This window comes from Syngnathus typhle, linkage group LG2 (genome assembly GCF_033458585.1).
Source record: "Syngnathus typhle isolate RoL2023-S1 ecotype Sweden linkage group LG2, RoL_Styp_1.0, whole genome shotgun sequence".
NCBI lineage: Eukaryota > Metazoa > Chordata > Actinopteri > Syngnathiformes > Syngnathidae > Syngnathus > Syngnathus typhle.
Genome location: NC_083739.1, coordinates 21,329,549 through 21,346,294, shown reverse-complemented (window position 1 = coordinate 21,346,294; position 16,746 = coordinate 21,329,549). Strand labels below are relative to the sequence as shown.

General features: G+C 42.9%; 1 protein-coding gene and 1 long non-coding RNA gene across 2 annotated transcripts; one reads left to right on the top strand and one right to left on the bottom strand.

The window, feature by feature from the left end:
- The first annotated feature begins 740 nt into the window (after positions 1–740).
- On the top strand, positions 741–15,999 carry rimkla (ribosomal modification protein rimK-like family member A). The gene is made up of 5 exons (XM_061269583.1): positions 741–1,504; positions 8,649–8,879; positions 10,079–10,165; positions 11,672–11,875; positions 13,713–15,999. Exons 1-5 carry the CDS (start codon positions 1,342–1,344, stop codon positions 14,213–14,215), a joined length of 1,188 nt encoding a protein of 395 aa, XP_061125567.1. The 5' UTR covers positions 741–1,341; the 3' UTR covers positions 14,216–15,999.
- On the bottom strand, positions 8,910–11,751 carry LOC133146198 (uncharacterized). Its single transcript, XR_009711336.1, has 2 exons — positions 11,644–11,751; positions 8,910–10,228 (listed from the first exon to the last, which is right to left on the bottom strand). It is a non-coding gene; the product is annotated as an uncharacterized LOC133146198 (long non-coding RNA).
- Positions 16,000–16,746: the final 747 nt, after the last annotated feature.

Sequence of the window (16,746 nt, the reverse complement as noted above, 5' to 3'; positions counted from 1 at the left end):
ACCACTATGGTCGCGACGGCTGGTACACAAAAGAGGCTATTTGAAATGGGACGTTTGATGTACTTAATCGGAAAACGTATGAGCATGTTTTTTGGTGTGCATATCACTTAATAGTAACTCAATGGAACCAAAACATGTTGTATATAGGCAATAGACAAAAGCATATGGACAATATAATTGATCATTTTTTAATATGACACAACAAAGATGAAGAGTCCGAGGTATTGCACTGGCGCAGAGAGGATGTGGAAGAAAGGAATGTGCATGCCTTGGCCCTTCCTTCCCCCGCATCTTCCACGGTAGTATTGACTTGGCCAGCAAGATCCCGTTTTGGCCGGTTTGACCTTTACGGTCTTCCGTAGCTACTGTGTTCTGGGCGTTAACACAAGAAACAAAGCTCGTACGCGTGTTTTTTTTTTTTTTCTTTCCACGTAATTTGCATGCAAATGCTTTCACAATAAAACCTTGTTTAAAATTCTTGGGTCGAAACATTTCCGACAAGACCCTAGACAAACGCGCATCATGTTGACGTTGTTTTTGATGTCCTGCCCGGAGATGTCGTCGATTCTTTCAGCAAATCCTGGTCTGGCCGCAAAGTCTAGTCTGAACCGGTTTTGGAGGAGGAGCGCCCGCCGGAGCCTTCCCGCACTGATTGACGCCTTAACGCTGCGCGCCCTCAACTCGGCTCGGCCTTCTTGTGACGCTACCCCATCTCATTGGTCCTAATAGCATCACCACGCCCACACTTTTTGCGTACTGTTAACCAAGGACGCTGACTCCTGCTGCTTGTGATTGGTTGACAGCCTCCCCATCATATTTATTTTGGGACCGTCCCTGCACGAGGGGGTGCGGAGTTGTATACATCGAGCTGTCGGGGTTGCCTACGCTACAGTTTAGCGGCGTGCACCTTTCAGCACCAGTGCAGTGTGGATAGCAGCCCGCCGAAAACGGAGATTAGCTCGGAAGGGGTAGCCGTCGAATGTGCCATCAACTTCACCGCTCGGCTTAGGCTCCGGAAGATATCGTGTGGTAAGCGTTTTCCGTGCCACAAGGCCGTCGCTCGGTTTTAAGGAGAGGTTTATGTGGAAAGTAATTGCGATCTCGGCTGTGCTGAATGGCTGCAAATGAAGGGAAACAAAGGTGATAAAGAGTCTTCGTCCTAGCTGGCTAGTGGTGGCTACTCGCGCCAGCTCTCCATTGTGTGAGCATCCCGGTGCTATTTTTCACAGCTGCCCAACCCCCGGCGTCCGTTACCCTCCTCCCTCCCCACCAGGGCAGCGGCTACAACTCTTTTGGACTCACTTTTATTTGGGGTGGGGGGGAGATCACGAGCCTTCCGTAATGTGCTCCCGTCTTTGGTTTGTGACCGACCGACGTATCAGCCAAGAATACCCCCAAATTCAGATCCTCCGGGCATTGAAGGAGCGTTGCGTGGAGGAGGATGTGGAATTCCGTTCCCTTCTCATGGATCAGATTGTCCTTACCATCAGCGAGGGACAGCTGGGTAAGTGCAATTAAATCACAGCATTGTTGCACAAACGGTGATTGTTTCAAGCGTTACTTTAGACTCTGCTCGATGCTAATAGCTAACAGTTGTCAGGGGCGTAGCCAGAAACATTTCAGAGGGGTGGCCAGGAGATGAAGCAAAACCTCATCTAGGGGTGGCCATATTCGCACACATACATCATTTGAATTCTTGTAACCCTTTCAGTAACCAAGAAGCCATTAATGAGATATACTGCACACATACACAGAACCTTGCATATGCAGCAACAAATGTCTATGCGGCAACATTTGAAAATATATTCTTAAAATTGTTTTCCAGTCGCACATTTTTTTGTGTTGACCAATTTTAGTGGTTGGTACAACCAGTATGTAGACTTTTTATTCAAGCTCCTGTTGGTATGTGTGAAATGTGAACTGTGGCACCGGGGTGGTCTGATAACCAATGACTTCTCAGCCATCTGGTTTGTTTACAAATGTGTGAAAGTAAGATTCTGGTTGAGGTTGACCGCCAGAATTAAATGCTCTTTTCTTAAAGCAGATTCTATCAAAGTTTGTATTCAGATCAACTTTACAATGTAACTTTACTCTTTAGATATCTATTTACTTTAAATTAATTGGGATAGTATCAACGGGTCTAAAAATATGGCATCCATGCGAAAATGGCAAACGGGTCCCAGGTATCTTCCCGAAATGTGGGGGTAGCTAGAGAGTGACAAGAGGTGGCCATGGCCAGCCTTGACCAGCACATAGCTCCGCCACTGACGGGTGTTGTCTGTTGGGGGGCTTCACAGGCTTCACAGGCTTGCCTTGTATGCCTGCTAGCAAGGAAGCGGAATGAAAGCAAATCTGTGACCGCCTAACCTACTTCTCCCTGCACCTCGTCACCAAGGGGATGCTGGGTGTAGTTAATAAGGTTTCTTCTGGCCACGACTCGGAACAAAGGCCTTTATTAATCAAATCAGAGTGAAGTGTAATTTTGCGGTGCGTCGTGTTGTTGGAATTCACAGTGCTTTATGGTTGTGCTGGGAGAAGGGACGGAAACAAGATTCTAATCTGAATGGGTTTTGTCTAACAGATTGGCTCGATTCTTGAAAATGTGTTGTTCAACACCAAATATGGATTCTGAAATCAGATTAGATTGAATTGACTTTTAAACCATACAGTTAAAATTATAGAGGACTTCATACTGTTAAAGTAGGAATTAAATAAGAAGTGATGTAGTTGGGGCATGCAAAGCACCTCAATTACAATTTTTTTTCAAGGTTTGAATTTTAAGTTTGAATTTGAAGCACATGGAATGTAGTTTTGCTTTTTGTTGTTTTTGTGCGGCAGATTTGACCTTGCTGCTAAAAAGATATTGAAAATGATGTAGTTGTATTTTCTGTGCTTTTTGTTGCTCCAACATAGTACATTCAGCAACCCCATGATGGCCATTTTTTTTTAAAACACCATACGTAGATTTTAGTGTGATATTAAGTCAAATTTATAGCACTCATTTTCTGGATCTGTAATGTTACAACGTTTGCATTTGTAGCAGGCTGATATTATGCAAGTTGCTTTGAGCAAATGGAATAAACTCAAAATGAATTACGTGATCCCAGATAGCAAAAGAATAACTAGATTTCAAAATCCAGATGATTTTGATCCAAATGCATGTGTCCGTTGTATTATGAAACCACATTTCTGAGCCCTGACTTAATTGTGCTCTATCATGTGATGGTGACACTAGAATCCCAACCAACAGAGTCGAACGGAATTCATCAGCACAGTGCAAAGTGGACTTAGTGTCACCGGATGAGGATTGTGAATGTGTCTCAATTAACACATTATTGGTGTCTGCCGCCTGTCACACTTAGGACAAGATGTTGAACAGAACATGGTCAAAATAGGTTTCCAAAATGTGTGCTCCCCGTTTAGCCAAAGTCTGGCTGGCTACTAGACAAAAATGCTTCTGTATACTTGTTTGCAATGGTTAAGAAAGTGTAATAGTGAGTGTTTAAAAGTTTTACAGCATTCCTGTGTTTTGTTTATTTTAACACCTGTATGAGAGTTTTACTTTATGATTTAATGAAATAATACAGTGGCCTCCTTATTATTACACTTGCCAGGCAGCAGAGAATTGATTGAAACATTTCCTATACAGGTAAGTAATAAAAGACCTACCTGGGAACAGTTTAATCTGGAATCAGATTTTGTGTATTTCACTGATTTTCTATAGGAAAAATAGTTTTGAAAGCTGAACAAGTCAGAAGTTTGTGTTCCACCTTTTGAGGTTGCAGTTTATAAACAATCAGTGGCGGCGGTTCTACACTGAATTACTGCCTAGGCAAAACTATTTCCGAGCGCAATATATTTTTTAAAGTTGTTTACAATGTAAATTAGTCAAGCAACAAGCCCCTGTACTGTTTTCCACAATTCAACCCATCCTAATCTGCTAAAACTTGGTATCCGTTTAGGTTTGGTCACAATGCAGTCACTGATAACACTCAAGGTTTTATCTGTCATTGGCCACATTTTCAATTTCACTTTGCCTATTAATCGTTTGAATTTAATGCCAGGAGGGCTCATGAAAATGCACATGTACTTAAAGTATCACCTTTTGGTGATGAATGATCTTTCTGAAGTCAAACGCAGACAAACCCAGTATTCAACAGTGCGAGAGGCATTTCACATCTCGTGATTTGTTTACAGGGCCATTCGAGGATAGGTCCTGCGAGGAATTGATGACAAATGCATCACCCTTATGTCGTCAAATGACAGACTGGAATGAATATTAACACCAACCAACACACAACGATTTTGTTTCGTGAAGATCATTTTGTTTATCTTCTGATCAGAAGCCCCCAATGCCACCGCAATGTGAATGTTATCCTGTCACATACTTGTAGTAATAAGTGTCACACAATAGGCCTGAATCAGACTGGCAACTACCGTATTTTTCGGACTAAAAGTCGCTCCGGAATATAGGTCTCATTAGCCATAAAATGCACAATAACGTGAAAAAAACATATATAAGTCGCTCCGGAGTATAAGTCGCATTTTGGGGGAAATTTATTCGACAAAATCCAACACCAAGAACAGACATGAACGAGCAACAACAGGCTAAATGATAGGTATGCTAACGTGACATAAACACAAACGAAGAGCTGAGAATGGGCCTGACATAACATTCAGAGTTATTCAAATTACTATTACATAAATAACACGTTTATAAAACCATCTGTGTCACTCCAATTCATTAAATCCATGTCAACAATGGGTGCCCGCCGCTGACGGTGCTTGCACTTCAAAATATTCCACAGGCCCATATAACGATATATAAATTATATATCAAATAACTATGACATAAGCAATAATATTATCAAACCATCTGTGTCACTCCAAATCATTAAATCCATCGATCAAATTCCTCGTCCTTTGTCAACAACGCCGCACGTGCGCTCTGACGTCAGTATCGTCGTTATTCCACAGATCTAGTATACAACTAGATTGTAGCATTACCAAAGTACAAGGAAGACGTGTGGCGGCGTGGACTTCCATCCCCGGAGGTGGCACTCCCAGCCACGGAGGTGGAAGAGAGCTCCATAGAATAGGACCGGGCGTGCGTAAAAGCCATGTCTGAGCCCCATCCTCCGTCCACGGACAGCCACCCGGCCGAGCACCGGCCCCCGACTTCAATCCACGGAGGTGAAAGAGAGCTCAGTAGAGTAGGACCGGGCGTGCGTAAAAGCCATGTCCGAGCCCCATCCAACGTCCCCGGGCAGCCACCCGGCCGAGCGCCGGCCCCTAACTTCCATCCACGGAGGTGAAAGAGAGCTCCGTAGAGTAGGACCGGGCGTGCGTAAAAGCCATAATAGTTTTTCAAACCTTCTGTGTCACTCCAAATTCATAAATCCTTCAAACTCTTCGTCCACCGTGTCCCTTAGAAACAAAGTCGCTAATGATGCCGGTAGTTTTTTTGGAAAATTTGTGAAAAGATTTACATATAAGTCGCTCCTCTGTATAAGTTGCCCCCCCCCACCCAGACCATGAAAAAAACTGCGACTTGTAGTCCAAAAATTAGGGTATGTTTTTGCCACCATGTGTTTGTTAATTAGCAGGGCTCTCTGAATTTGAACACGTGAAATGTTGTAAAATATCCCAGACATGACCAATAATATAATAGCTCTCCTTAATTTCCTGCCTCATGGTTGGCTGCTATGTGCGTTGACACGTTTCAATGTTATTGTCAGGTGTTTTTTACACTTTACATTAGTGATATTGTAGGAACAGATTCTATTCTCCACATTACTGTTAAGTTTGCAATTCAAACAAGAGCTAAACCCCAATGAAACTGTGTTTGAACATTCGATTCAGCATTTGTATGTTTTGACTAAGAAATTATTTTAGTGTTTTTTTTTTTTTTTTTAATTACTCAACCTTTGATGCGCTCTTACGCACATTTTGACTTATTTTACTCCACCGCAGCACTAATTTCATTTCAATTTCATTAAGAAATACCCAACAGTGATGGATAATAAGTACAAACCAGGAGTGCACAACAAATGACATGCAACACAACATGAAGCAAGACCTTGTAATTGTCTGCAAGTCATTTATTGAAAGCTGCAACCAGAGTTGTTGGCTTTTCATAAAAAATCCCATCTGCATCACAGCATTGGGATGTTTGAGGATTCATAAGATCTGGCAAGTTGGAAGTTCTGCAATTTGCACATTTTTGCATAAAAGTCCATTTAAGAGCAATCCGAGATGAACTTGTCATATGATTAGCTCGTGTACAAAGTACTGTGAATTCAAAACATAATGACAATGGATATGATTATATTTTTTCTCTTATCCACACAGAGACTTACCGATGGTTGTACTGCACTGTTAAAAGAGTGAATTATGCAGACTTTAAAAGTAGGCAATATGTGGTATGTGTTGACTTTCTTGGAAAAACAGTGTCCACTTTTGTCTCCCACAATCTAACAAAATGAAAGGAAAAGATAGCGGGAGGGCTTTGTGGGTATTTGGAGTATTGCAATGGAATGCGCAGAGTGCTTGTTATGTTGCAAATGGAACAACATTTCAATGCAGTCCTGTGGACCACATCAATAAAATAAAACATTCCCATTACTAAAAGCACAACATAATTTTAAAGTTATCACTCAAAGTTGGTTGACCATTACATGCATGAATCCATCAAATGTTCTCTAGTAATCACACGGCACCCATTGCCGTTCAAATGATCCCTCACATGAAGAATAATAATAAGACTTAATCAATGGTCTCGACACTGTCCTTTGTAAATGATGAAAAGCACAGTAAACACAGAACGGTGTCTGTCCGACACCATGATACCACCTCCCTACACTTCCCACTGTAGCACTACCCGCATTGCTCTGTGTTTGCCAGTACAATCGGAGCAGTGTGTGAGCATATTGAATAGAGTCGACCATGAATCCTTTTGCTTGTGTACAGAGATTTTGTGAAGGAGGGCAGGGGGGGGAAAGAAGGGTGGGCTGTTTTTATGGCTTACACACACTTTCACATGCAACACTAGTCCCCTCCCGTGTATTAGGACCTCAAGACATCCTTGACTTTTCCTGGCTGCTGCCTTCCTATTACTCTCAATACACTGTGTGCACACAGTCCCACAATGGGTAAACTACAGTTACAAAAACAAAGTGGATAGTAGCAGCACCCTAGAATTCCATAATCGTATCCGATAAACAAAAGTACCATTGTCCATAGAGTACCTAGAATGAGAGCGTATATGGCAACTGTACATGACTAATAAATATGATAAATGCAGATGTAAATGGCAAACTATAAATTAAAAAGATACATGCATCATGTCAAGATAGTAGCAGCCTCTGTTGCCCCTGCATAATTTGCCCGCAGAAGGCCCCTTGTAAGTTTTATTTGAAGGAAGTCACTTCCCTTTTGTACATTAAGCTGACACAATCATGAAACATCGGTTAACCATACAGGAAGCCTTTCTTAAATTATTAATTTGTTATACAAGTGTACAAAAAAGTCAACCTTGATAAATCATAAAACTAATGAACAATAAAATTACTGAACCTTTGATGACATAACAGACATTTACAAAATTGGAGAGATGAGAACTTAATCAACAGAAGTAAAATTATTCAAATGAGTTATCTGCATATCTTTTATTTCCATTGTTTTTATTATCGTTATATTAAGATGGTGATTCCTTCCTTCAGAGGAGTTTCAGCATATTGTGGAATTCATTCCAAGCCATTCAGAATTTTTTTTGTTGGCTAATGACACTTATCACCTAGTCGAGTGTCACCCCATCTGTTATGTCACATCATATTCTCTAACCCAACATCTGTCCGTATGTGGCTCCTTCTATTCTTCTAAATTCATTCACTACCATCACTGAAAAGAGCCCCCATTATGTGGGATTTCTTTGTTGACACCAACCCAAACAGTCACCCCTCGTGCATGCCTACATTTTTCTCATAGTCCAACGTGTGATGTGTAACACAATAGAGTTTGCGTCCACTGTCTGGCTGTCACAGTTAACCAGCTCTCTTGTTAGGCCAGACGGTCAGTTTGAATCTCTGAATGCTTTTGCCGACCTGAACAAACAAATGGAAACATACCGACACACGTCAGGACTTCACTCAAAAACTTTCTGCCCCCGCAAGCAGAGGATCCAGCAGGACAACAGGATAGATGATGATGAAGGACAGCCTGTCGCTAATCATATCATCAGCCACGGCCGGCTCCAAACAGCTTAAGACTGCGAGCCTTGTAATTGAGTGTTGCTTCTTTGTCCTTAAGCCTGCCAACTGGCAGCTAGAGTTGTGTGACGGGGAGGACTGTGGAGTCTTCACATACTGCTTCTGCCAGAAAAAAAGGTCACATTTTCCACCAGGAGGTGATGCCTTCCGGTGATACTTCACCAGTCCCATACACGACTCTCTGTCTCTCTCTTTCTGTCTCTTTCTGTCTTAAACGTGGCAAGTTTAAGAGAAGCCAAAGCAGATGTTGACTGATGTCTGTGCTTCCATGGCCCGAACCACACTGGCAGAACCTCAAGTGCTGAGCTTCACTTGTAAAAATGCACGCTGATTTTTTTTTTTCGCCCATCAAATGACTATAGCTCATCTCTTACCCTGCAGGCCTGCAAGTGGACCAGGAAACAGTGACATCGTATCCACAGGTGGTGGTGGTGCGGGTGCCCACGCCATGGGTGCAGTCCGACAGCGACATCACCGTTCTGCGCCACTTGGAGAAGATGGGCTGTCGGCTGATCAACCGTCCTCAGGCCATACTCAACTGTGTCAACAAATTCTGGACCTTTCAAGAGCTGGCTGGCCACGGGATACCTCTGCCTGACACCTTCTCCTACGGTAAGCACAACGCGAGTTTTGAAACAGGAGCTCGCAAGAGAGACATTCTCCTATCCCCAAGGCCAGTGCTTCTTGAACTTTTCACACAAAGTACCCCCCAAAACAATAAGCCTAAATGTTTCTCAAAATAGAGAGCGCTTGTATCCCTACGGTTGCAATATAAAGAGAAAAAATACACTTTTAAAGAATAAAGTTCAAATTTCATGTGGAAAAAATATAAAATTGCATGTAAATAAAATCAAAGGTTTACAGGAGTAAATTCGAAATGTGAGAAAAGAAATGCCCAAAACTAGACAGAACACAATAAATATGAAAAAAATGTTAAAGATGAAAAAGAAAATTAAATCAAAATACAACACTGGGAATGAATGAACGCTCATATCAGACAGAATCGTTCTTTCTTCGTGTTTTTTACTTTACATTCATTTATAAGAGGGGGAAAAATTAAGCCAACAGCACGAGTCCCACAATTCCTTGGATTAAAAAAAAATACAAGAGCACAACACTGATTGAAGCCGGAAGAGAGTGAGAGAACGAGGGTGATGTTTGGCCTGCATTCCATCGGTCTCTCTTCGGCGTAGTCCAGGCAATCCATGCAGAGTGGATACAGAGCTTATGCAACAGTCCTGCTGCCTGACCCCATGTCCGCTCATGACTTTTCGAAACAAAATAAGCCTCCCCTCGCTCCTCCCCTCCTCGTGTTCTCCCTGCTTACTCTCTCTCTCGCGCTCCGTCTCTCTGGTGGAAAGCATGTGAATCAGTGAGTCTGGAAAAAAACATGTGACCGAGTGGATCACATCTGTTCCCTTCAATGGATGCCAGATTTGAGCAGTCAGCCATGTGAAAACAAGGAGAGAATCATACACTGGGTCTTTATTATGTTCAGTCAGATTTATCATTATACTTGTATTCCTAATGTTCTTAACACATTTTGTCTTGACTCATTTTAGCCTTACAACAGGAGCATATTAACTGAAAGCTGTTTTTGCCTGCTCCATCAACTGCTCACGTCCAATCTTATTCATCTTGCAGCGGCACGGCATTGCCGTTTTGAGTCAGTTTTGTTGTCATGGCGACATGTACCCACCATCCCCCCCACGCCCGCCTCTTCACAATCAAAGAATGCTCCTTTTAACACATTACATTCCCGTTTAATCCTGTGGCGCTTGTGCGTTTACCTGCACGTGGGTCTTTCTCAGGTGGACATGACAACTTCCGAAAGATGATTGATGAAGCCGAGCCGCTGGGCTACCCAGTGGTGGTGAAGAACGCACGTGGACACCGAGGTAAGACTGATGCTTGATGCCTCGCTTTAATCAGCTTGTTCAACAAAGGTAGCTAACTTCAGCCTGGGATGAGTAGATGCGCCAACAAAGACGGAACAGAAGTGTACCTCTTATTTCTGCTTGGTTTACCGTGACACAAATTTCCTTAATTTACTCAACGAGGCGGTTGGGGGACAAAGTTTGCTATGTATGTATGTTTTGAAGGTCTGCTGACCCCTTTGCCCTTTGGCATTTAGTATAGTTATTGACACTTGACTGGCTCTGACATTGTGTGCAACAACAATGGGCAGTGGCTGGACAAGCCGGCCGTTGTGGTGTATTGTTAGACTGAACAACCGTTAGTCAGAAGTTTAAAATCCAACTTTTTCTTTTTGTTGCGTTTGTTGTCCTTCCCCTCTGGTTGACTGTTGACGATAGCTGGACTTACCTCTCCATACTGGAAAAACAAAAATTGTTTGAATGTGGTCGTTGCACCTTGCATAACATTATTAAGTAGGACATAAAATGTGCATGAGCAATATGCACGTTCGCGCACACACACACACGCACACACAGTGTATTTGTCATATAATTAATGCTATTGGGCCGCTCCCGTTTCTTGGGATACGTACCACAGGATGCAAAACAGAATGAAAATGGAGACGACAACTGACTTGGCGGTCACGCAGCGTGCCATCTTATTAATAGTGCGTTCACTTATTCAAACTAACGGCCACTTTGCTCAATGGAAATACATATTTCATCGTAAAACGAAGAGCATGGTACATTCCGCGGCAGGCATAAACATGCTTCAAAAGTATGTGCTAATGACAAGAGCATTTCACCAAAATGCTTTGAGGGGAGATGAGGTGATGGCCCACCTCAGCAAAGTTTTTTTTAAGAGCAATATAAAAGCAAGCCAGTAAAAGAAGGAGAGAGATTTCTGCTTTGTGTTTTTCAAGGGCCTCTTTGACCAAGTGTCCCATACAATGCTGACGAATATTTGCTCCTCGTTCTTCAGTCTGTCGAAATTCCTCCTGCTTACCAGGCAGAAGTTCACCCTCAAGCATGGTTGTGATTTCTTGCTTGTCTTGTTTCTTACACGCAAAGTGCACCATCATGCCTTTCGCTGTGAGTTGTGCTAGCCGAGGAGTGCCTTGTCATCGTATTTGGATTGACACTTAGACACCATGTACACATGCATGCACACGCACATGATTTGTCCCTGCTTTCAGATGGCGGGTCAGAGGGCCTGGCACGAAGAAGTGCTAATTAAAACGGACTTTTTCTTGCCTCAGTGAGAAGCATTTGTTTGTCCCCTACGAAAAGCACCCTAACCAGGTTTTAGAGAAGGGGAACTGGCAAAAGGTTTGCTCAGCAAATTTAGCGAAAAGAGTTTGAAGAAGAAATCTCCCCACCATTCAAGTTCCTCAAAAGTCTAATCACTTGTGTCGCAATACCAAATGTTTATTTATGCTTAATAAAAAATGTCATTGCACCTTGTCGTCTTTTCTTTCCCCTCTCCAGGCAAGGCTGTGTTCTTGGCACGGGACAAACACCACCTGACAGACCTGTGCCACTTGATCCGCCATGACACTCCCTACTTGTTTCAGGAGTATGTCAAAGAGTCACATGGCCGTGACGTACGTGTGGTCCTGGTAGGCGGGCGGGTCATCGGCTCCATGCTGCGCTGCTCCACCGACGGACGTATGCAGAGCAACTGCTCCCTAGGTAGGCATTCAAATCACACTTCCCAAATAGTCCAGCTGCTATTCATTCTTGTGAAAGGAATTGAGATTCACATGCAGTACCTCAAGTTTCCTTTGGGACCACCCACCCTACCACCACTGGTTAAAGTCTGTTTCCAAGTGTTGCGGAAATGAGTGAAGAGTCAAATCTTGGATTCGGAAAGGACATTGCAAAATCACTCGCGGTCATGAAAGACTAGAGCAGTTTAATAGCAACCCCTGGGTGCTTGAGGATATCTGGATGTTTGCCCAACAAGTTCAAAGCCTAGCGGTAGGCATCCCAGAGTCAGAGTCAGACCTGCTTTTACTGTACCGTCAGAGCTCATGGCCAGGCTTGTGTCTTGTTATTGGTTCTGTGCATTCATTTCAATTTCTGAGAATCTCTTCCGTGTCAGTTGTCCAATGTAGTGCTGTCCACTTCATGGACTTGTGACCAGGACAGCTGCTGTAATGAGAATCAACGCATCCAAGACCGAGGCTATGGTTCTCGTACACAAAGCAACACTCAGTGGCTTTGGAGTGGCCTTCAACCTCAAGTGTAGGAGTTTGAAGCATCACGGCTTACTGGTGCTCGAGGCATCCTGTGATAATGACTTCTCCACATGCCACAAATCCACCTCATCAGCCTGAATTGTAGTGCTGCCCAAACTAGGAAAACAGCTGAAGTCAAGCAGGAGAGATTGAAGAGAATTCATGCGTTGACGGTTCGACGTTGTGCCTTTGCCAGAGATGTGCCGCTACGCTGAATGTTCTCCAGGAAAACAATTCGACATGCATGCTCATCTCCTATTAGTAGGGCCAACAACAAAAATTAGCAATGCATTGTTTTTGATTCTGGTATTTCCTCAGCAGATATGAAATGTGGCTACGCTTCTAATGCACTGGGTTCTCTTGGGATTCTAAATTGTAATGTAGTTCTGGAAGAGGTGGGCACTATGTACATATGGCCTTTAAATGAAATCTTTACGTATGGAAAATAATATCAAAATACTTCCACTCATGTGGTCTGTTTTTTTTACCGTGAATCGAACTAGTCACTTTTTTAAAAAAGGGTCGCAAAAGTCACTCCTTGCAATTTTATTTGAATTAATCGTAAAAATTAACTGTTCACACAGCCCCACCTTTTTTTTTTTTTTTTTAATGTACTATGAGCTCACTGCCCTTCTGACAATTGTTGCGACTTGGTGAATGTTGAGATTAATTGTTTTTTTTCTTTGTTCAGTGACTGCATCAGTGCTGGATCTAATTAGTATTTACCAGCCAGCTCAAATCATCAAGAAAATAGTTGCACCGTTTTTTTAAATTTTTGTACCAAGCATGACGATCCATCTGCTCGATAACATGTTTATTTGGAAGCACTGCCAGATCAACAAGGCTGGCTTGAATCTACCCACAAGATGCTGGCTAACTCGCCTCTAGCTGTTTCCACTGTCAGAGCGAGGGGTGTTTTGAGTCCAGTTGGAGTCCTAATGCACTGTGGCATATTTGGGGCATTCATCATCAGATGATTATTGTTTACGTAACGCATTTTGTTGACTGTAGTGTATGGGATTTAGTGACATTAAATTGAAGTTCTAAATGACCCTACATATCCTTTTTATTATTCCTCTTGTCTCATGGTGTAGTGTACACAGTGGAATCTTAATATTAAAAAAAGAAATTCTCGTTGACTTTCAATTTGATGGGAAAGATTTTATCGGTTCCAGTGAAATTTAAATTAAGCTGTTCCTGGGTGACCTTTACTAAACGTATTCATGCATTGCCGTTTTTAGTGAGCACCTCACGAAAGAAGTCAACAATGTGTGTTTGCTGTCATCAAGGTGGCGTGGGGATGATGTGTCCACTCAGCGAGCAGGGCAAGCAGCTGGCCACCGAGGTATCAAACATCCTGGGCATGGACGTATGCGGCATCGACCTCCTGCAGCTCAGCAACGGCTCCTTTGTGGTGTGCGAGGCCAACGCCAACGTGGGCTTCATTGCCTTCGACCAGGCGTGCGGCATGGACGTGGCGGGCATCGTCGCTGACTACGCCCTCTCCATGCTCCCCAACCGCCTCACCCGCAAGATGTCTCTGCTGTCGGTGGTGTCGAGCACCAGCGAGACCAGCAGCGAGCCCGAGGTGTGCCCCGTGCCTGCCGTTGGGGGCTCCTTGCCCGAGGCCGTGTGCAACATGAGCGTGGGCTCCACTTCCAGTGAGAGCGACCCTGAGCTGACCGAGCCCTCCCAGTCGCCCCCCTGTCAAGCCTCCGGGTCGGTCCTCCCCGACCCGGCCTACAACTTCAACACGCTGCTCGCTAATGAGATCAAGCTATTAACTGAGTGAGATGCGAACCGCCTCTACGCAGCAGCACACACACACACACACACACGGACACACACATACACATTCCTTTTCTTAACACACGGGGTTGAATCCAAACAGAAATTCTTCCTCATACTAACTCCCTCCAAAAGATCTGAGGCTGCTCCCCTGACTCCCCGTCAGTCCTAAGGGCTAATTCAAGTATTCTCTCTGCTTCTGCTTGGTTATAACACCCCAATGGGCTTAGCGTTTGGGTGAAAAGGTACAGCGCACCAAACTTATGTCATGGGTAGATAAAAAGAAGAAAAAATATAAATTTTAGCAACATGCTGCATTCATTTGCGTAATTATATGACAAAATATTTTTAAGAATTAAAAGCAAACAAGGGTTGCTGTTTATTAAATGTATTACATGTGTGCAAATGGCTGCATACATGATTTGCAGGTCAAAGTTTGGTGTGACGAACCAGTCAGAGGACAGAAAAATGCTAACATTACTGTGGGCCAGTTAAGTGGTCCAGTGAGGCACAATTGAAATGTAATCAGTTCAAGAAACAGTCTCTTTGCGAATATAATTCGAGTTATATCAGCGAGAAGTATAGATTCTGAAGACGGACAAGGTTGACATGGCAGCGCACAGAGGCTGAAATCTGATTGGACAAAAAATGTCTATACTATACATACAGTATTCGGAGCAGTGTAGGTCCGATCCTCTAGTAGTGTTTGAGCCAGCAGAGAGGGCCGTGCTGTGCCCTGAAACTAAATTAATTTTTTTTGTCTCCAAATGAACATTTTCTGAACACGTTATATCTACTGTGGTCAAAATAGAAGGCCACCCTATGTTATGTCTAGGGCTCCGTAGACGACAACCTCGCGCCAAGCTTGTTTTCCACTCGTGTTCAGTTTAACACAAAATCAAATGCAGACACAAAAAGTTGCAAGTGGACTTAAAAGAGCTATTCACATGATATCTAAAGCCCAGGACGCAATAAGCATTTAACGCTTATGCCCAAGTCGCTTCAAGGAATACATGAAGTCCTCTTGCCTGTTGCAAGTCGGAAAACATTTGCAGAGCTTTGTTTTTGCGTGCCAGCAGCAGCCGTCTGCCAAGTTTGAAAGATTCCCTCACGTCTAGCACTTTATGACGAACAGATGCATTTGTTTTCCGTTATTGTCCGTTGAAGAGAAAATATACCTCAAAAAAAGTGACCTGTCACTGCCACAGAATGACATGTAGACAAAAAATACAACACATATCAAGCAGGATGCTGCACCTCTCACCTGCTGGTTTTCCCTCTTTTGTGCTTTGGTAAATGTTACCTTTGGTGGTCATTGCTGTTGTTGGAAAAACTGTCAATTTCAATATCCTTTTTTTTTGTAATTTACAAAATGCATCGTATGCAACAAACACAAAATAGCATTTACTTTTCAATCTTGTAGGACGATTTCAGGGATTTCAATAGCATATTGCTGTCATCCAGGCAGCCGTCCCCTGCGATAATCGATTTTTGACTTTGTTCCACTAACGTAGCCCTTGGTGGTGACATTGTTGTGTGTTTTGTTGATAACTCAGGGAAGCAGCCTGGATCTAACCTTCAAATACCAGACATATCTAAAAAGCATGACACAAAAACAGAACGCAGGCAACAAAGAGGAAAAAGTATCATAAGATGTGGTTGATACATGGACTTTTTCCCCTTGCTACTTCTGTATTGCTCATTGTTTTATTCCTAATTTATGCTATTTTAAAAGACAAATGGTTTGTGTGCACTAATTCATGTGTAAAAACAGAACGAAAAATGAAATCGCTGTGAAGCCTGATTTTTTTTTTTTTTTCCTTTTTTGTCGTGGGCGGAAGTGTGTTGAGTGTAGCCAAAGGTAAGAACGAGACATCTCACGAGACATCAGGAAAAACAGAAGCTGGCTGCTTTCAGTGCATCTCTCTCTCGCTCTCTCTCACGCACACACACGCACACACACACACACACACACACTACTGTGACATTATCCATGAAGTCACATCGGCAGTGTCAGCACACATACTATGAGTCAAGTCTCTCTACTTGTGGTCGTCCTCTTGATTTGGATTTGTAATGTCGCCTATATCATTCCACATTGTTTACATCAATGTTATCACAGCCTTTATCGACAGGTCTGCAAACTATATCACCATATCGTCATAATGGTAATATGATTCATGGGCTGGCTCAAGTTCATCGTAATTTTGTTGAATGCTGGACATGAGCAAAAGGCTCCTTTTAAATCCCATACAAGCAATAAAGACAATGTATTGTTGGAAATTTTACTTTGAAAGCATATACTAGTATTTTATTTTTAAAACCTTATGAGAAATTGAGGATGAACAAAAATAAAAGCGAAATTCAATATGGCAATTACACAAAAAGGTGTACTGATATCTTTGCATCGGATCTGTTTTCAGTAAAGTCCTGCCCTTGTGATTAAGTTCTAAGTGGGGACAGAGGAGTACAGAATGCAAACACATGTACTGTCACACCCCAAGTAATAAGACACACTTCTGACAAAATGATGTC

What these genes read in the sequence shown, in the direction of transcription:
- rimkla (XM_061269583.1), top strand. Translation starts at nt 1,342, where the DNA reads ATGTGCTCCCGTCTTTGGTTTGTGACCGACCGACGTATCAGCCAAGAA. An exon ending in GAACGCACGTGGACACCGAG is followed by an intron (nt 10,166 to 11,671) that starts GTAAGACTGATG and finishes TCCCCTCTCCAG; the next exon opens with GCAAGGCTGTGTTCTTGGCA. An exon ending in GCAGAGCAACTGCTCCCTAG is followed by an intron (nt 11,876 to 13,712) that starts GTAGGCATTCAA and finishes GCTGTCATCAAG; the next exon opens with GTGGCGTGGGGATGATGTGT.